The sequence below is a fragment of the Podarcis cretensis genome, assembly GCF_951804945.1.
Source record: "Podarcis cretensis genome assembly, chromosome: 14".
Classification (NCBI taxonomy): Eukaryota; Metazoa; Chordata; class Lepidosauria; order Squamata; family Lacertidae; genus Podarcis; species Podarcis cretensis.
The window spans coordinates 49,294,051-49,315,358 of NC_137183.1; the positions used below are offsets into that span (position 1 = coordinate 49,294,051).

At 47.5% G+C, this 21,308-nt stretch overlaps 1 protein-coding gene across 6 annotated transcripts in view; it reads right to left on the bottom strand.

Moving 5' to 3' along the window:
- Positions 1 to 21,308, bottom strand: part of LLGL1 (LLGL scribble cell polarity complex component 1) — an 85,675-nt gene that overhangs the window by 53,683 nt on the left and 10,684 nt on the right. For 5 of the 6 annotated variants that reach the window (XM_079953700.1, XM_079953699.1, XM_079953698.1 and 2 more), the window contains exon 2: positions 7,942 to 8,039. In XM_079953700.1, coding sequence (XP_079809826.1) covers positions 7,942 to 8,039 — 98 coding nt within the window. Of the gene's footprint in view, positions 1 to 7,941; positions 8,040 to 9,368; positions 9,487 to 21,308 lie in introns of those variants that run through there. The other variant, XM_079953701.1, reaches the window with a different exon arrangement.

Sequence of the window (21,308 nt, forward strand, 5' to 3'; positions counted from 1 at the left end):
AGAAGTGGGGAACTTGCATTAATCCTGGGTGAGGGATACAAGTCGGCTGACCGACATTCTGCCTTGTAACTGACCCAAGCGGGACAGAGAGCATGAGACTCTTAATGTCAGGGTTGTGGGTTCGAGCCCCATGTCAGGGGGTTGGGTTAGATGACCCCTGTGTCCTCCCTTCAAACTCTACAATTCTATGTTGACAGACCAAGGAGGGAGGGAGAGGGAGGCCACATTCAGACCACTATGATACCATTTTAAACAGCCATGGCTTCCCCCAGAGAATTCTGGGAGTTGTAGCCTGTTAAGGATGCTGTGAGCCATTACAAAACCTCCCCCCAACACACACCATTCCCCATTCATGGAGCTACAATTCCCAGAGCGGATTAATCAATTCCTTTTCACAGGGAATTCTGGGAATTGTAGCTCTGGGAGTGGTATTGGAGCCTCCTAACTCCCAGTTTGGGACGTGGGTGGTGCTATGGTCTAAACCACTGAGTCTAGGATTTGCTGATCAGAAGGTTGGCGGTTTGAATCCCCGCGACGGGGTGAGCTCCCGTTGCTCAGTCCCAGCTCCTGCCAACCTAGCAGTTCGAAAGCACGCCAGTGCAAGTAGATAAATAGGTACCGCTCTGGCGGGAAGGTAAACAGCATTTCCGTGCGCTGCTCTGGTTTCGCCAGAAGCGGCTTAGTCATGCTGGCCACATGACCCGGAAAAACTGTCTGTGGACAAACGTTGGCTCCCTCGGCCAGTAAAGCGAGGTGAGCACCGCAACCCCAGAGTCATTCACAACTGGACCTAACAGTCAGGGGTCGCTTTACCTTTACCTTTAATGCCCAGCAGAAATTAACAAACTACATCTCCCAAGATTATTTGGGAGAAGCCGTGAGTGTTTTTGAAGTGGCATCACAGTAAATCGAAGGCATGGTGTGAATGTGATCAGAGTGAGCCCAACCCTACAGAGCAGCCAATCGAAAATTCAGCAATGGGTACAAAACACACCCCAAAACGAGTTTGTTAGACCACTCCAGGAATTGTAGCTCTGTGAGGGGCAAGGGGAGGTCTCCGAACAACTCTCAGCACCCTCTCAGCATGACTGTTTAAAAAGTGGTATTGCAGTGCCTTGAACGTTCGGCGCGAATGGGGTCAGAGACCACCTTAAAGGTAAAGGGACCCCTGACCATTATGTCCAGTCATGGCCAGCATGACTAGCCGCTTCTGGTGAAACCAGAGCAGCACACGGAAACGCCGTTTACCTTCCCGCCGGAGCGGTACCTATTTATCTACTTGCACTTTGAGGTGCTTTCGAACTGCTAGGTGGGCAGGAGCAGGGACTGAGCAACGGGAGCTCACCCCGTCGCGGGGATTCGAACCGCCAACCTTCTGATCGGCAAGCCCTAGGCTCTGTGGTTTAACCCACAGCGCCACCCGCGTCCCTTACCTGCGTCCCTTACCACCTTACCTGCGGAGAAATCAATCTAATACAGTATTCAGCAATGGGTAACACACAAGAAGGAAACCAGGGAAAGTTTCCTGCCTGTTCAGAAATTTGGCCGCAAATGTTCATCTCTTTAGCAGAGTAAAAGAGAGAGAGAGAGAGAGGAGAGAGATTGTGTGCATATTCAGTCTTTGCCAAGCCAGAATCAGCAGCCAACCACCACCAGGATTTATTTATTTATTTTATGGGTTGTGGGGGTGCTTTGCAGCATTCGACCTTCCCACCAACTCTCCTTGGCATCCTTCCCTGGGAAGAGCCATTCCCTACCAAGACCCCTCCGGAGGAGAGGAAGACTCCCTTTAGGCACCGGTGTCGCGGCTTTTATTTTTACCCCTTCAGCTACTTCCTCCCCTGGCCTGGCTAGGATGTGGAGAACTTTCCCCTCCTGGCCCCCCAGCCAAACTTACTTGAGAACTTTTATCCTCTGTTCTTAAGCCCATTTCTCCCATTGTCTTCCCAACTCACGCATGTCCTGAACTGAAGCCAGCACGGCTGGGCCCTTCCAGCACAACTACAGACCCAGAAAGGGCAGGGGGGGGGGAGAGAGAGAGAAGGAGAGGAGAGAGAAAGCCAAGCGGCAGGGGGCTGAGACTACAAAGAACCGCAAAAAAAATTGGACGCCCCAAATTCCGCTGTTCAGAAAGCACCACATTTGTGCCTGGAGAGAACGTTTGCGTCCCCTACTTCCCAACGAGGTCTGTACATCTGAACAGCAGCAGTTTTTAAAAAAGTAATAGAAGTCATTAAAACGCACACACACACACACACACACACACACGGACAAAAAAGCACACCTAAAGTTCGTTGAATGATAAGAGTTGGAAGGAGCCCCCCAAGAGTCACCTAGTCCAGCCCCGGAAATACAGGAATCATCTTAGAGGTGATGTGGTGCAATGGGTCAGGTAGTCTGGCCGCTATAACCAGACTGGATTACTAGCTTCCACACCAATATTTAATTTTTACTGTCACGCCTCAACTTTTTACTGGGGGGGGGGGGGAATGTGCTAAAAAGACAATACCGTGCATTTTAAATATGCATGTTGTGTTTTATTTCTTTTTTTAGCATATTGACAATCCTGAGCCATTCCTGGAGAGGGGAAGAGGAGAACGTGGGGTGCAAGAGCAAATAAGACAGAGGCTGGGGCTGGGGGGGAGAGAAAGACAAGAGAGAAGGGAGAATGTTCCTCTGCATTCTATTCCTGAGCTTCTGAACTCCATGGAGACGGCACATCTTAGCAGCGATGCCTGTGCCGAGGCTTTAAAAGAGCCCGTTTTAGAAGCCAAGATTCCTGCAGCCCTCCGGAAAAAAACGGCATCTATTCAGATTCCTTCCAAAAGGGCAGGGGAAGACCCTTATTGGAAAGTGGGGGGGGGTGTTGCTCCTTGCTTTGCACCAAGTTAAGGCTTCCAGGCCCTTGTTTGCAACTTCAAACAAAACACACACACCCCAAATCCAAATCATCAACTGCGTTCGACAACAACCCGGGTAGAGGGCTCCAGAATTGCCCTTCCAACTTTGCACCCCAGCTCTCCACCTCAGTTCACAGCAGGAACTTAAAAATCAAAACACAAGAGTTAGAAAAAAACGAGCACTCCCTAAGAATAGCAGGAGCAACAGCTCAGGTTTCCTTGGAGGGCAGCAAAACCAGAACCAGGAACTTGATTGCCTTTTAGCTTTCCTTTCTGCTCTGTTCACATTCCTAAGTCTACTTCATCCTAAAGCAGGGCATCTTTCAACGCATCACAGCACGTTTTGAAGGCACGTGCCAAGAAAGCTATCACAAAATTTGGCCAAGTACGCACAATGAAAGAGGCCCAATTACTTTCCTGCCATGCATTAGTCCACGAAGTGCGGGGTCAAGTCTGTTTTCTTAAAACATGAATTCTCCAGCCTCACCAAATCCCAATCCATTTGTACAGATCAAAGCTGGCACCTTAACTCAGGCTCGGACACTTTCTGGTTGGCAGAGAAGGCTCAAGAACTAGGAGAATGCAGTCCCCTCGTGACTTTCCTCCCTCTAAATTCCCTTGCACCCAACGATGACACCCAAGGTGTCCCATGGGCGTTGGCTGCCTCTGCACCTCCAGGGAAGGTGATGAAAAGGAAAAGAGCTTCTCTTTCACCCTCTCCCCCACAGAAGCCAGTAGCAGCAAAGCAAAGCAAGAAAACTTCCATGCTACTCCCTGCCTGCCCCGGGAATGACAAAAACAGGTGGTTGACACAAACAGGTGGCTCCCAAGGCCTGACCCCGTAATTTAAACCTCCACCTGCAATTTAGGAAGGCCAGAGAGGAGATGCCACGAGGATTACACCTGTTGCACCAACTCCATCATCCTGTCTGGGGCACACGCCCCTCAGAGGTGGCGCTCCTCCTCATTAGCTGGTGCAACGTCACAGCTACGAGCAGGAAAGACGAAGGAGGAAAAGGAATGCAGGAAACTTTTATGTTTTTTTAATTGCCTCTTAAAAAAAAACACAGAAAACACAGAAAACTTGAAAATTGGCATGTCTGATGTCCGGGGCTGGAGGGATAGGAACATGCCTGAAAACTGTATGCCATATGGGACTGAAAACACTGAAGTTACAGGCAGGAGAAGAGCAGGTGGGTATTCCATTGGCTTCAATGGAGGAACAAACAGCACCAAAAGTAAGGTGGCTTGATAATCGATACACAGCCCCACATGCAAAGGTGGAGACAATGAAAGGATCTGTTTCTCACTTTGTGATGAGCAGGTATTGTCAACCCTTTTCAAAAACACAGGACCCACTTTTAACCCAAACATGCACTTGAGACCTGTTTCTTAATCTCTTACAACATATTTTCCTGGTGGCAGTGGTCCTGTTGGAACCCAACCTTGGATCAGGCCACAACTCACAAGTGAGTCCTGACCCACCAGCTGAAGGCCAGTGCTCCGGGGAAACCCTGACACTAAGGGGCAGATTCAACAACCTCATTCTGCTAACGGAAGCCAGCCATAGGACTCCCACTAATGCCATGGGGTTTTCCCTCCCCGCAAATCTGCTCTGGAGGGGTGAAGCTCTCAGAATGGCATGGGGTTGGAGGAGAGGGGAGATGGCCTTGTTGAGCAAGCAGAAACTCTTGTGCTGATGGAATGACCTCCTTAGCATTGCAATGAATTCCACCCAGAGTTAAGAAGAATTGCAAAACATCTCCCTGCCTTATGGATTTGTTATATTCCGAGAATAGGAAGGTTCCTGAATACCACATACATATCTCTCTCTCTCTCTCTCTCATTTGTAACGGGGGGGGGGGGGGAGGAGATTTGATGGAAGGAGGGATGCAGACCGATTTGATTCTTTTTGCCAGTGACGCTGAGAATTGAACACTGGGCCTCCCTTGGTACAAAAGCTTTGCCATCAGCCTATGTCAAGGCCACCAGCACCTGCAGCAAGGAAACCAAGCCTTGCACATTGAGGTTTAGGAAGTCCCTGGCAGATCTCGGGGCCTCACTCGATCCAAAGCACAACTGCCAAGAACTCCGCAGATGAGGAACCCTGAGTCGTTGCAAATGGTCTGCTGTCGTCCTTCTAAAACTTGACGCCCAAGAGCAAGCTGAGAACCCAGTCCAAACCTCTCCTCTGTTTACCTGCCTACCATGCAGGGTTGTAAGGATTATTATGAATATTGCACTTGAAACCCGCTAGGTAAGAGCCCATGCTTCTTTTCTGATAAAACCACCAGGGGCTTTCATGGGTCCACAGTTTTTAAGAAACAAAGGTTTTGATCAGGGTACAGGAATCTGCAGTTCCTCAAATGCTGCGTAACTACAACTTCCATCGTCGCCGATGACTGGCCTTGCTGGCTGGGGCTGATTGGAGTTGGAGTCCAGGAACATTTTTCAGTATGGAACTGCCCTACCCACCTCCTGTTGAGCAGCCCCCCCCCCCCCAAAGATCAGTAGCAAGAACGGTAAGGCAAGAGCGGGTCCTGGACTTCTCACTCGCTCTAAAATATGCAAATGTCTAGAGAGCTGTAAAGTTCCAATATCTGGCTTAGATCACTCTGCATCTGCAGCTCTCAACCAATGTGCCAAATATTTGCAACCCTGAGCCCTAGCCACACACAACATCTGAACTCTGCTCAAAACGACATTTTTGCACCTCAGGGATTAGTTCCTTGGTTAGCTAGCTGCCAATTTGTTTCCAGGCCCAATTCAAGGTGCTCATGTTGGTGTTTATAGCCCTAAACCAGGCATGTCCAAAGTCTGTTTCGGGGGCATAATCCGGCCCACCGGTCGGTTTAATACAGCCCCTGTGGCAGTCTATCTCCTGGAGTAAAATCCTTTAAAAAGCTCAACAACTTTGGTTGGCCCTCACGCATGTTGACGTCATCAAATCTGGCCCTCTTTGAAAAAGTTTGGGCACCCCTGCCCTAAGCAATGCAGGCCCCAGATACCTGAAAAAAACGGCTTCTCACTAAAGACCCACTCAGGGACCGAGATCAGCAGAGGTAGTTCCTCAGCCCTCAGAAGCCAAGGTGGTCCAGGAAGAGAGGCCATTTTCTGTGGCAGCCCCTAAGTTGTGAATTTCCTTCCCCACAAAGCTGCACCTGACACCTTCAGTATACAGCTACCGGAAAATGCTGAAAACACACCTTTTCACCCTGGCTTTGGACACCTGAGGGGGATATTTTAGGACCTGCCTTATTCCTGTGGTTGCAAGTTGTTTTAAACACTGTTTTTAACCTGTTTTTTTTTTTTTTTAATTGCTGCAACCTGGGACATCAGGGTAAAGGGCAGGTAATAGGAAGGCCAGGAATGGGGAGCCTCTTTTTTTTAATGCAGGGCCCACATTCCCTTCCGGGAAAAGCTCCAGGGGGCACATGCCAGAAATGGGTGGTGCCAGAAGCAAAAGCCTAGGCCAGGCCAGTGTTTGCATAGCTGCCCAGAGTGGCTGCAACCCAGTCAGATGGGCAGAGTGCAAATAAAATTATTATTATTATTATGGCTCTGCCTATGGCCCCATCTGCACGATATACAGTGGTGGCCCGCAAGACGAACGCCTCGCAAGACGGAAAACCCGATAGACGAAAGGGTTTTCCGTTTTGGAGGCGCTTCGCAAAACGAATTTCCCTATGGGCTTGCTTCGCAAGACGAAAATGTCTTGCGAGTTCCTGCAGGGGTTTTCCCCTTTTTTCCCCCTTTTCCTAAGCCCTAAGCCGCTTATCAGCTGATCTGCTGATAAGCCACTTATCAGCTGATCCAAGCCGCTAAACCGCTAATAGCGCTAATCCGCTAAGCTGTCAATGGGCTTGCTTCGCAAGGCGAAGAAACCGCTATACGAAGAGCCTCACGGAACGGATTAATTTCGTCTTGCGAGGCAGCACTGTACTTACAAGTATCATACCACTTTAGGCCCTTATGGCTCCCCTCAGAATATATATGGAACTGCCATTTGTTGAGGGTGTTGGGGTTGTTTAGGAGACCCCTATTCCCCTCACGGAGCGACCATTCCCAGAATTCCCTGGAAATCTCAGAGTGGTTTAACGGTCAGCCCCTCTTCCCAGGGAATTCTGGGAATGGTCTCTCCATGAGGGGGAATAAGCATAAACTCTCAGCACCCTTAACAAACCACATTTCCCAGAATCCTTTGGGGGAAGCCATGCCTTTTAAAACTTGTGGTGTTTTAAACAAGCAGCAGCTTCCTTTGTCCCTCAGGCCCCATCTTAGCCCCCACTCAGGCCGCTTAGGGGGCTCCCTTTAGCGGTCAAGAGCTGGGTTTGAGCAGTTTAAAGAGAGCCAAGCCAGCCCACGCAATGCAGGTGCGAAGGCCCTCTCCAACCTTTATCTGGGCTTCTGGGAGCGTGCGATCGAGGGTGGGGAGGAACAGATTAATTTTTTAAAAGTAGGCAGAGCAACTGATGCACATTTTACCTTTGTGCAGCAGGTCAGTTCCATTGTTTTTGAAAACACAGAAACAGAAAATTCCAAAAAAAATGTAAGCAAAGCAAATTAGCTTTATGTATCTGGAGGTGGCACTTTAGATTCAAAACAGGATGCAAATATAGATGCAAATAATGAAATCACAACAGAAGGGAAAACTGGTTCGGGAAAGAGTAAGGAAGGAATGGGGAGGGAAAGAGGGTAGTAGGTCAGATCCAGAGCACACACCCACACCCACACCATCTCAGTCCTCCACCCAGACAAGCAAGAGACGTTATCATTCTTCAAGGACACAATCCAGATGCACACTTGGGGTGCAAAGGAGGACAACTGAAGGATGCAAGGAGGTGGGAGGGTGTGTGGCTTGGGAAGAATTCTGTGGGCCAGAAAGGGGAACAGGGAGGGCCGGGAGGGCCGCATTTCCAGATCAGACGGCCATTTCCCAACAGGGTGCCCACCGGGAAGCTCTGTAGATGCAAGTCAACCCTTACCTTGCCCTTCCTCTGGTGTCATGGAAGAGATGCCCAAGCCAAAGCAAAAAGGATACATTTTCACCGCTCCCGATTTGGTGCCGATGGCCATGATTCGTAGCTTGGGGTCGAAGGCCAAGGAGCTGGGCTGGTTAGGGAATCCATGCTCCACAGTCTGGAAGGGGAGAGGAGAAAAATATGTTTTAGTTACAGCACGGTCGGGTGTGGGGGGGGGGGGGGGCAAAGGGCTCCATAGGAATCTCTTCCAGAATGGAGAGCTGAATGAGAAGCTGGCAGGGCTCCAGAGCAAGAGCGCATGCCTACAGATTAAACGAAAAACGTTGCATATGCTTGTTTCTTGGAATTCTCACTGTCGACCCAATCAACGTTATTGCAGGCAGCTAAAGGACATTACAATTTATGGCATTACAGAATAGCAGAGCTGGAAGGAACCCAACCATCGTCTAACCCCGTGTTTCCCAACCTCCGGTCTCCAGCTGTTTTCGGAGTACAATTCCCATCATCCCTGACCACTGGTCTTGCTAAGCATGATGGGAGTTGTAGTCCAAAAAGAGCTGGAGGCCAAAGGTCGGGAAACACCGATTTGTAGTGCAACCCTCTGCGATGCAATTCATATATGAAATATAAAACTTCCGAAGCGATACACAAATTAATTTGGAGGGGAAATTGTTACGGAGAGTAGTCAGAGAACCACAGTGAATTCTCAATAGTGAGAATTATAATGTATTATACATTTGAATCCAGTAATTTTTTTACACACACACACACACACACACACACACCCGATGGCTATTAACAGTGACTCTCTGCAACAAGTTTCTCCTCCAAATTAATTCTTGTATTGCTTCAGGAGTTTTATATTTTGTATATAAATTGCATTGCAGGAGGTTGAGACTAGATGGCCATTGGGTCCCTTCCAACTCTTGCTATTCCACAATTAGAACGCAGAACAAGAAGCAAGAATTTGAAGTTTATATATGTACGTGTTACACACACACACAGAGTTCCCCTGCCTTAGAAACACTGCAAATTGCAAAGGTTATCTGCAGAATCCTCTTGTTCATCTCAAGAAAGACGGTGGCTGGGCCCATACAGATCTCATCACTCTGCGAATGCTCCAAAGACATGCACAAGAGCCCAATCACAGGAGGGGATTCATCAGTCCAAGGGCCACCTCTTGTTCAAAGGCAACCTTCCAGGGGCCGCAGACCAGTGGTGGGTGGAGCCAGAGACAAAAGTGGGTGGGGAAACACATGCAAATGAGACTATTGTAGAGCAGGGTAGTTTTAAGACACACTCACAGACCCTTTTCTATCCTCCATCCAAATGTGGCCTAGGCATAGCCACCCAGAGTAGCTACAACCCAGTTGGATGGGCGGAGTGCAATAATAATAATAATAATAATAATAATTATTATTATTATTATTATTATGGCTCTGCCTATGGCCCCATCTGCACGATATACTTAAAAGCATCGTCATACCACATTAGGCCCTTATGGCTCCCCTCAGAAAATATTGGGTACGGCCATTTGTTGAGAGCTATGGGCTTGTTTAGGAGACTCCTAGTCCCCTCACGGAGCGACCATTCCCAGAATTCCCTGGGAAACTCAGAGTGGTTTAACAGTCAGCCTTTCCTCCCAGGGAATTCTGGGAACGGTCGCTCCATGAGGGGGAATAAGGGTCAGCTCTCAGCACCCTTAACAAACCACATTTCCCAGAATCCTCTGGGGGATTTTTAAACATTGTGGTATTTCAAAAGTACAGTGGTACCTCGGGGTTGAGTACTTAATTCGTTCTGTAGGTCCGTTCTTAACCTGAAACTGTTCTTAACCTGAAGCACCACTTTAACTAATGGGGCCTCCCACTGCCACTGTGCCACCGCCGCGCGATTTCTGTTCTTATCCTGAAGCAAAGTTCTTAACCTGAAGCACTATTTCTGGGTTAGCGGAGTCTGTAACCTGAAGCATATGTAACCTGAAGCATATGTAACCCAAGGCACCACTGTATATGGCATGGAGATGGCCTCAGCACCAAGGCAGCTTCCTTTGTCCATCAGGCCCCATCTCAGCCCCCCAACCAAGGCTGCTTTGGTGGGCTCCCTTTAGCAGCCAAGAGCTGGGTTCGAGCAGGTTAAGGAAAGCCAAGCCAGCCCACGCAATGCAGGTGCGAAGGCCCCCTCCAACTTTTATCCGGGCTCCTGGGAGCAGGCGCTCGAGGGCGGCCAGAAAGGAGGAACAGATTAATATTTTTAAAATATATAAAAATTGGCCGAGAGCTCGGCGCAAAGCAGCCACTCCTTCCTCATCTCCCCAGAGAACGTTTTCAGCCAAGGGCTGCGTTATTATTTTTCTCCCTTCCTTGGACCCGACAGACAAATGAATCTTTTCAGCCAATTCCAGCTTCGCATCTCTTGGGCTCAGGGGTCAATGCGAACGAACATTCAGAACATTCAGCGGAGAGAGGAAGGCAGGGAGAGAAAGAATCTGCAATATATATATATATATATATATATCAGCGGAGAGAGGAAGGCAGGGAGAGAAAGAATCTGCATATATATATATATATATATATATATATGGAAAAGGCTATCGAGCAGTTGAGTTTCCAGCTTCCTCTCCTTGCTTGGCCCCCATAGCAGACCACACAGAAAATGAAGCCAGGGTGCCCTGACAAGGAGGCCTCGCCCCACGGCGCAAAAGCAGGCCCAGGCTAGGTTGCAGAAGGGTCTAGTATTTAGGAGCTGAGCAAAGGAATGATCCCGGGGCAACAGGGAGGCCATGCTGGACACCTGCCAGCTCGCAAAACAAAGAGGGGCTTACATTTTCTTCCACCCGGAAAAAGGAAGCCAGAACAAAGAGGTTGACCAAAGCTCGTGTTTCACATGCTCCACCCAGGTAGAACCGCAGAATCACACCGACTTGGCTCACGGAGAAGCGGGCAGGGAATCCTTTTCAGCCAGAGGGCCGCATGGCCTTCTGGGGGCCACGTGCGAGTGGTGGGTGGGACCAGAGCAATGAATGCTAGCTTTCCCTTTGTACAATAGGCTAGCTCAAGCACGGGCAAACTTGGCACTCCAAATGTTTTGGGACTAAAACTCCCATCATCCCTGACCACTGGTCCTGTTAGCTAGGGATGATGGGAGCTGTAGCCCCAAAAAATCTGGAGGGCCAAGTTTGCCTATGCCTGGACTAGCTTCTATACACAGAGAGAGATACAGTGGTACCTCTGGTTACGTACTTAATTCGTTCTGTAGGTCCGTTCTTAACCTGAAACTGTTCTTAACCTGAAGCACCACTTTAGCTAATGGGGCCTCCTGCTGCTGCCGTGCCGCCGGAGCACGATTTCTGTTCTCATCCTGAAGCAAAGTTCTTAACCCGAAGTACTATTTCTGGGTTAGCGGAGTCTGTAACCTGAAGCGCATGTAACCCAAAGTACCACTTCACACTCTATCCCATGGGTAGGCAAACTAAGGCCCGCGGGCCGCATCCGGCCCAATCGCCTTCTAAATCCGGCCTGCGGACGGAGCAGGAATCAGAGTGTTTTTACATGAATATAATGTGCCCTTTTATTTAAAATGCATCTCTGGGTTATTTGTGGGGCACAGGAATTCATTTTTCCCCAAAAAAAATATAGTCCAGCCCCCCACAAGGTCTCAGGGACAGTGGGCTGGCCCCCTGCTGAAGAAGTTTGCTGACCACTGCTCTGTCCTCTATCCAGGCAAGCAAGAGGCATGTGATTCCTGTGTTGCCGGGGGTTGGGCTACATGGCCCTTGGGGTCCCCCCCCCAAAATGACAGTTCTAGGGTTCCATGTTCAGAGCTCAAGCAGATCGGAGCGTGACAAACTTGGGACCAGTTTACCTACGAGATCGCCTTACTCGACCACTTCGACTGGTGGAATTGGAACTACTATAAGCACCACGTAACACCCATTCCACCTTTGTAAGAACTTAGGCGTCTGCACTTTGGAACTCCCCGCCCATTGACATACGACAGGCACCTCCACTGTATGCTCTTCGGAGCCTGTTAAAAACACCTCCCGCCCCGACAAGCCTATCTCTGTGCATAGCATAAGGCTCTTAATCTCAAGGTCATGGGTTCTAGTCCTGAGTTGGGCAAAAGATTTCTGCATTGCAGGGGGTTGGACTGGATGACCCTCAGGGTCCCAACTCTACAATTCTGTGATGCCCAGATGATTCAGAAGCTGAGGTAATTTTAATCTGTTTTAGTATTTTAACTTTTGTATGTATTAAAGCAGGGGTGTGCATTTTCCTTGATTTCCCTGTTTTAGCTCCTTGTAAAACGCTTCGACGTTTTGTTTGGTTTTTACAATCAATGGGTGTATAAATCTTATGAAATAAATAAATAAGGGCACATCCCAGCTGGGCAAAAATGCACAAGGACAGAAACACGCATGCTGAAGGGGCGGGGCCTGGCTAGAGTCCCTGGGGCCGGAAAAGAGAGCTCTGTGGGGCCGCATTTGGCATAACAAAGTGAAGAACTGAACACAAAGGCAATTCAAAACGTGCCATCAAGGAAATCAGGATTAAGGGAAATGAGCATAAAAGACTGCATTGATTTTTATCCTCCTCTGCCCCCAAGGAGCTCAGCATGCCACAAAGTGTTTGTCACCTGTTCCCTCCGTACCTTGAAATCATTGGCTGAAATAACGCAATTAGAATGTTAGATTGCTTTCGGAATGTTTTCAATGATGTTGTTTTAATTATGTGTTTGCTGCGCTAGGCTCCTTTGGGAGGAAGGGCGGCATATAAACTGAATGAACATTGGTAATAATATTTTTAAAAGCACCACAACCCTGCGAATTAGCTTAGAGAGAGAGAAAAAGGGTGACGAACCCAATAGCAGAGTAAGGATTTGAACCCAGGTCTCCTGACACTACACAGGATACCAATTCTTTTGCTTTTGGGAGTCACGAGGCAGAAAGATCCTCCTCAGAGGAGACTGCGAAAAACAAAAATCTGGAAGCCGTGTCCAGCTGCTCCTCTGGCTCCCATAATTGCTACGACACATTCGCCCCCTCCTTCCCTCCAAATTTATTTTTGCTTTGGGCATCTTCGGGCTGCCGTTCAGGACAAAGGCAACGCTGCGCACAATTACGACACGGTTTAAAAATAAAAAACACAGGATACAATTATCGGGATTTCAAAAAGCAACCTGCAACACCTATAATTTAACAAACCACTCAGCCAACCATTTCTCACAGTTCCAAACCAGCAGAAAAAGAGCCATTAATTGAGAGAACTAAACAGCTTATCACTTAGGTCACCAGACAGTACCTTGCAAGCTCTGCAAATTGCATTTGTAAACATGACGACTAGGGGCTGATTTTGCATTGTGTGTGCACGTTTGTGTGTGTGTGTGTGTGTGTGTGTATGCAGATAGACATGCGCACAAGACAGACACATTCCTCAAGAAGCAGATTTATACAAGCAGGCCACACTTCCTAGCAGGGATGGGGAACCTATGTCTCTGCAAATGATACTGGACTCCAACTCCCATCAGCCCTACAGAGCAAGTCCCACATCTCTGTCTCCTGCAATCGCTCCAAGTCATGCACACAACCTGCTTTGCAGTAAAGCCTCACTGGATCAGAACGCCCCTTAGTCAAGCACGATGCTGCCCTCTCTTAAGTTGCAAGGGCCACAGACTTAGATCACGGGCAGGATCCGATGTCCTGCATTGGCACGAAACAAGAGCACTCGGGTTGTCAAGTTATGAATCCTGGCGTACGGCTTCCAACAGAGAAACCAAGCTGAGCAGCTCGCAGTCTCAGATTCTCTGAAACAAGAGTGGGGAAGCTGGTGGCCCCTGGGTTTCTCTCTTTGGCCCCCGGGTCTTCCAAGGCCACTCCCCCTCTCTCCAGGACACGTCCCCTCACAGACCTGCTCTGCCTCCTCCTCCATCCCTTTGCCTGGCTAGGTTTGCCTGTATGGAAGATAGACTGGTGTGAGTGTGTAGAAACACTGTTGGATTGCACCCTTCTGTGCAAAGGGAGGAGTCACACCCATTGCCCTGCCCACTTTTGCATCTGGCCACACCCACTTTTTACCTCTGGCCCCAGACACCGCTGGCAAACGGCCCCTGGAAACTCATCCACGAGAGAGCAAAGAAAAAGAGTCCACCTTGGTTTCCAGCTGTAATGCTTTAAGAGATATGGAAAATAAGGTTTAGAAATAAGCAAAAACTAATGGTGAGGATTTGCTGAATTAATAATTTGAATTGGAATATAAGAAAGGGAGGTATGAGGAGGTCCGGAAAATAAGTCAAAAGAAAATAAGTAAAGGGAAATTCTATGTGTTTTTAGTTGTTTTTATTTTTTTGTATTTTTGTTGTTTCTTTTTTGTTGTTTTACAATGTATTATTCTGGAAAATTTCAATAAATATCTTATAAAAAAAAAAGAAAGAAAAAGTCCACCTCCTCTACCAAAGGCTGTATCCTGGCAAATCAGGAAGTCCAAACAGATTCAGGGAGCTGCTTATGTCAACTTAGGCTAGTTTTGTCTACACTGACTGGCAGTGGCTCTTTGGGAAATCGGGAGGCAGGATCATTCCCATCTGTTGCAGCCCAGTCTCTTTCTAAATGGAGATTGCAGGGACTGAACCTGGGGCATTCTGCATGCAAAGCATGTGTTCTGCAGAGCTACAGTCTCTCTCCCCCTTTTCCATCTGCTGGATAGAAGCGCAAGAAGGGAAGAAGAATGTCCCTCATTTGAAATCCAAGGCCCACTTCACCTGAACCTAAAAGCACCTTTAAACATAGACACATATCACATGAATAGGTCACAGGGCTGCATATGTCTCACTCTATCCCTTTAAACCTAGACAGCATCTTAAAAAGTAGAGACACCACCTTGCCAACAAACGTCCGTATAGTAAAACCCATGGTTTTCCCAGTAGTGATGTATGGAGGTGAGAGCTGGACCATAAAGAAGGCTGATCGCCAAAGAATTGATGCTTTTGAATTATGGTGCTGGAGGAGACTCTTGAGAATCCCATGGACTGCAAGAAGATCAAACCTCTCCATTCTGAAGGAAATCAGCCCTGAGTGCTCAGTGGAAGGACAGATCCTGAAGCTGAGGCTCCAATATTTTGGCCACCTCATGAGAAGAGAAGACTCCCTGGAAAAGACCCTGATGCTGGGAAAGATGGAGGGCACAAGGAGAAGGGGACGACAGAGGACAAGATGGTTGGACAGTGTTCTCGAAGCTACCAGCATGAGTTTGACCAAACTGTGGGAGGCAATGGAAGACAGAAGTGCCTGGCGTGCTCTGGTCCATGGGGTCACGAAGAGTCGGACACGACTAAACAACAACATCCCTTTAAAGCACATCCAAAACACGTTCTTTCCCGCAAAGAATTCTGGGCATTGTAGTTTACTATTCCCAGAAATGGGCAACGAACTATAGCGCCCAGAATTCTTTGAGAGAAAGGATGGGTTTTGAATGTGTTCATAGGGCCCCTGCCCAAAAAGAAAAACCCATTGATCAGACAGAACAGCTTTGAGATCTTCATTCATCGCAAGAAGAGAGAGATAGCTGTAGTTTGTTTGTGCTTCTTTCAGTGTTTACCCATCTTTGCATGCGGGGTTTGTTATTATTTTCTCAGATGCTTCCTTAACACAGAGCCTGGCAACTGGGCTACAAATGCCAACCAGGCGAGTCATGGCGGTTTTGTCAGCTCACCAGGGTTGTGACTGGGCGGAAGGCCTCAAGAGGATTGGTCAACCCTTGCCAAGAGAGGATCACGGTGCAGGGGAAGGCAGAGGAGGCAATATCAGACATGCTTTTCTACAGGCAAGCTTTGAACAAACAAGAGAGAGCCCGCCAGGATCCTATGGATAATGAAAGACCAGGGACATGCTCCAGCAGTCAGAAATGGCCGCTTCCTTAGGTCACACCAGCCTCATGCATCTAAAATGACATTTGTCCCACTTTTTTATCTGTCGAAGCTTCTACCAAAGAACCCCGAGATCTGTAGTTCGTTAAAGCGGCTGGGAATTATAGCACTGGGCGGGGTAAAACTACAGTTCCCAGGGTTCTTTGGGGGAAGCCATTACTACTTTAATTTTTTTTTTATTTCTTTTTATTAAGTTTCATGTAAATAACCAAAAAGGAAAACAAATCAACCGTTACAAAAAAAAGAAAAAATAGATAAAAAATATCTAAACATAACATAAAAATATCAGTTTCCGTTACAGTTCTTTGTCTTCACACTTATCTCTTTATATCTTTAAGAACTTAAGTCATTCTTCTACGCCCTATTGACCTCCATCCCTCCTGATTTCAGGCTTCTTAATATACATAATTTATTTTTCCTGCAGCTGCTGATTGTTGATGATTTGCACATCGTAAGATCTATATCAAACCTGCTATAGTTTTTAGGTTACTATAATTCCCTTCAATGTATATCATAAATTTGTTCCAGTCGTTAATAAACTTTGTATTTTTTTGGTTTCTGATTTTTTGTGTCATTTTTGCGAGTTCAACAAATTCAAATAATTTTGTTTGCCAATCTCTAATTGATGGGGTATTTTGATTTTTCCAATTTTGGGCAATTAATAATCTGGCGGCGGTCGTGGCATACTGGAATAATATCTTATCTTCTTTTTTGATTTCGTCCCCAATTATTCCTAGTAGGAATGCCTCTGGTCTTTTGGGAAATGTATATTTGAATATTTTTTTAAACTCATTATAAATATGTTCCCAATATTTCTTCATTTCATCGCATGTCCACCACATATGGAAAAAATTGCCCATTACTACTTTAAAAACAAAAATATTAACATGTTTTGAATTGGGCATAGGCAAACTCGGCCCTCCAGATGTTTTGGGACTACAACTCCCATCATCCCTGACCACTGGTCCTATTACCTAGGGATGATGGGAGTCGTAGTCCCAAAACATCTGGAGGGCCAAGTTTGCCTATGCCTGATTTAAAACTATGGTGTGGATGGGACCCTGCTCTGTTGGGGGCAGTGCAGTTTGCCTTCCAAAGAGCTATCTGACTCAGGTTTCGGAACGGGAGGACCATGTGCTCCTTTGGGGGCTGTCGAGAGGCCTCCACCCCACTGAAACAGCTCATACCACCCTACTTCTTTGAGAAAATGGTCCCCTGTGTTCGTTCCCCAATAAGCATAAGACCTGGACAACTGAGATATTGCTTTGTGTCTTAGATTGGCGCTCCAGCTGCTGAAGACTCCAAAGTTCCAACCGCTCAGATAGACTGCTCCTGCCTCTTGCCGCTCTACGGCTCGACCAGAAGCAGCCAGCCAGAGTTGCAAGCATGCCTCTCAACCACCAGTATTCTACGCCTTTGTGAGCTTTTACCCGGCAGTACTGCAGTACTAAAAGGGACGCAGGTGGCGCTGTGGGTTAAAGCCTCAGCGCCTAGGACTTGCCGATCGAAAGGTCAGCGGTTCGAATCCCTGCGGCGGGGTGCGCTCCCGCTGCTCGGTCCCAGCGCCTGCCAACCTAGCAGTTCGAAAGCACCTCCGGGTGCAAGTAGATAAATAGGGACCGCTTACCAGCGGGAAGGTAAACAGCGTTTCCGTGTGCGGCTCTGGCTCGCCAGAGCAGCGATGTCACGCTGGCCACGTGACCCGGAAGTGTCTCCGGACAGCGCTGGCCCCTGGCCTCTTAAGTGAGATGGGCGCACAACCCCAGAGTCTGTCAAGACTGGCCCGTACGGGCAGGGGTACCTTTACCTTTACCTTTACTGCAGGTACGGAGGCAGTAAGAAACCCCCCAACTAATCCAGCCTTTGCCAATAGGGTGCCCTAGTACAATCCAAATCACCTGGAGAGGCCTCTATAGGGTGGGAAAATCTAATATTGTTCTCCAGGGGGGAGTGCCCCAAGCGAGAGACCACCGATAAAGGATTCCGCTTCTTCTCCTGCGAAGCTAAAAAAAATGGCAAGAGTCCATTTCGACTGGTGACTCACAAGCTTCATGGATGGCTATCACACCAGGTCAATATCTGTGCTGCCCCTTCTTGTGCAAAGTGCCCCTCTGCCTGGCCTGCTGCCCACTCTAAGCCTCCAAGAAGCACATGTCCAGATCTTTCAATCCATCAGATCCAGGACAATATGCACACACGTGTTTAGACGCAAACAGGGCACCAATTTAATCAGTCCTCAATATGTGGCATGGTCTCAGATGCCCACTCTGCCACTCTCGAGGGCAAAAGTGGAGGGGCCCGAGGGAAGAGCAGTTGCTTGGAATGCAGATGGTCCCAGGTTCTCCCCCCACCACCAGCAATACATTTTAAGCTGTAAAGAAAATATTCCAATTTTTAAATCAAATATTTAAAAAACTAATCTAAATAAAAACACAAACCAACAGGAGGAAAGGGGGGTGGGGAGAAAGAAGAAAAACAGTTGGGGGACTTCTGATTCTTTGTCTGTCAGGTATATATAGAAAAGTATTCAAAACATCCACTCCCAATACAGCACCCAGCAATTCCACTTTGTATAAACCAATATCTTCTCCAATCCTCCAATCCAGGTATCATAAGTTCATTTCCTTTTTCACACAGAAAGTCTATAAGGAGTTTCTAATCTTTAGTAAATATTGACAATGATTTTTTCTGATTAGACACGTCAACACCATCTCAGCCAAGTCCAATAATTTTAACAACCAGTCCTCCATCGTAGATAATGATGTATCTTTCCATATACAGTGGTACCTCGGGTTAAGAACTTAATTCGTTCCGGAGGTCCGTTCTTAACCTGAAACTGTTCTTAACCTGAAGCACCACTTTAGCTAATGGGGCCTCCTGCTGCTGCAGCGCCGCTGGAACACGATTTCTGTTCTCATCCTGAAGCAAAGTTCTTAACCTGAGATACTATTTCTGGGTTAGCAGAGTCTGTAACCTGAAGTGTACGTAACCTGAAGTGTATGTAACCCGAGGTACCACTGTAAAAGTCTTGCTGCTGTGATCGTGTATTGAAATATAGTCATACCTTGGTTTTCAAACAGCTTAGTTCTTGAACGTTTTGGCTCCCGAACGCCACAAACCTGGAAGTGAGTGTTCCGGTTTTCGAAAGATTTTTGGAAGCTGAATGTCCAACGGGGCTTCCGCGGCTCCCGATTGGCTGCAGGGGTTTCCTGCAGCCAATCAGAAGCCGTGCTTTGGCTTCCAAATGTTTTGGAAGTCAAACAGACTTCCGGAACAGATTCCATTCGACTTCCGAGAAGAGACGCTTCTCCACCTGAATGCATATAGAATTGCTTAGTTAACTTACTACCAAAGAATACATATAAACCAGCCTAAGAGATTTATGGAATAATTGGCATTTTGCATATAGTTTCATAACAACGTGTTCAATGCTAATTGAATTGAGCTTGAATTGAATTGAATTGAGCTTCTGCTGCTTTCGACCTGCTGTAACATTTTGAACATTTCTTTATGGCCTTCATCTTTGATTTATTTTGTTTATTCACACATAGATGCTAGGGAAAAAACCCCACAAATTTAAAAACAAGCCAGGGACGTTCCTCCTACTTTGAACCACAACATACAATGTTGAGCACAACATCTTTAATGAACAGGCAGCAGCACGGCTTTCAAACAGGACTGGAGAAAGGAGTTTCGGTAACAGAAAGCCCTAGAAAGAGAGCTTGGGCAAGCCAGCACATCGCTTGCCTTTTCCAATCAGCCTGCACATTCCACATTGCAAGAGACAAAGTCGGAAGGAATCAGCAGCACCAGGAGAGCCACGCGGGAGTGATTCCCAGAGCAAGTGAGCAGAGATGTAATCTGACACATGGACGCAGATTTTTTCCTGGGCTTGGTGGGGTGCCAGGCCATCGGAGCGGGGTGGCATTTGAGGGTCTAAAGCAGGCATGTCCAAAGTCTGTTGTGGGGGCCTAATCCGGCCCCTGTGGCGGTGTAAAATCCTAAAAAAAAAACCTCAACAATTTCAACCCTTAAAAAAGGTTAACAACTTTGGTCGGCCCTCACAGCCCTTCACTTCATCAAATTTGGCCCTCTTTTAAAAAAGTTTGGACACCACTGTTCTAAAGCATAGGTAAGCTAACTAAGGCTCAGGGGCCGGATCTGGCCCAATCGCCTTCTAAATCCGGCCCGCAGATGGTCTGGGAATCAGCGTGTTTTTACATGACGAGAATTGTGTCCTTTTATTTAAAATGCATCTCTGGGTTATTTGTGGGGCATAGGAATTTGTTCATTTCCCCCCAAAATATAGTCCGGCCCCCCACAAGGTCTGAGGGACAGTGGACCGGCCCCCTGCTCAAAAAGTTTGCTGACCCCTGGTCTAAAGCATCTCATCTTGGAATCTCTCTTTCCCAAATGTTTAAAGAAAAAGAGCAGTGGGCTAGAGCAGATTAAGACGACTACATTTCCCCCCATCTATTCTGCAAGAATCAGACAGACTTGGAAATACACAGAGGCATCTGATAGAGGACCCATGCAGGTTGTCCCAAGTGTCGCGAAGTCATCATAACTGGGCAATCGCAGGGGCGACGGCACATATATTTTATCAGAACTCTTCTAAAAACTTTAAAGACAATAGCAATGGGATGAGAAGTACTGGAAACCACATCAGTTGCCTCTTTGCAGAGATGAGGAGGCGGCAAAATCCCCAGCACTTAATTTTTCCGCAGGAAAAAAATCTCCGTTTCGCAGAGTTCGTGAACGGGTGCCGGCTGCAAATAAATATCCACCAACTGTTTACTAAATGCAAGTAAAACAAACATGCTAGATGAGATACGCTCTAGGGTAGGCGTGACTCCCCCCATTCCCTTCTGAGCAAATTTACAGTGGGCAAAGGCAAAAGTCGGCAAAACAAGGAATCCCCCCCCCTACAGAAGGCTAGTTTCTACACACACCTCTCCAGGCAAGGGAGAGAGACCTTATCGAAATTCAAGGACACATTCCGAGAAAAGTTTCACTGAAAAATTCAGCCCTGTGAAGTTTATCACAGGATGTCCCTGAGACCCAAACACCTGGAAGAAGGTACATAATGGAAGGTGTCTATAGGAACTGAACCCAATTACAGAGACTTACAGTAAGAAAAGCTTCTTTGGACGGTTGTTGTCAGGTAATCTTCAGTTTGCCTCCCAGAAACAATCTCCGGGATTAATTAGCATCAGAAGACAAACACACACTTGCCCCTAGCTTTGATTTAATTCTTTCCGGTTGGAGTTCAGCCCTGGCTCGCGATAAAACCAGGAGAGTTTTTGCTCTATCCCAGAGAGACTTAGTTTTAAAGGGCTGGTGTGTTTTTTAATATCCTCATTCTGCAGAGCTTCTCTCCCTTCTCATATAACACTAAAACTCAAGGTCACCTAGTGGGATCAACAGGCAGATGTTTCCAAAGTGAAGAAGCTGCACCACTGCATAGCTTGTGGGACTCCCTGCCACAGGATATGGCGAGGACCAT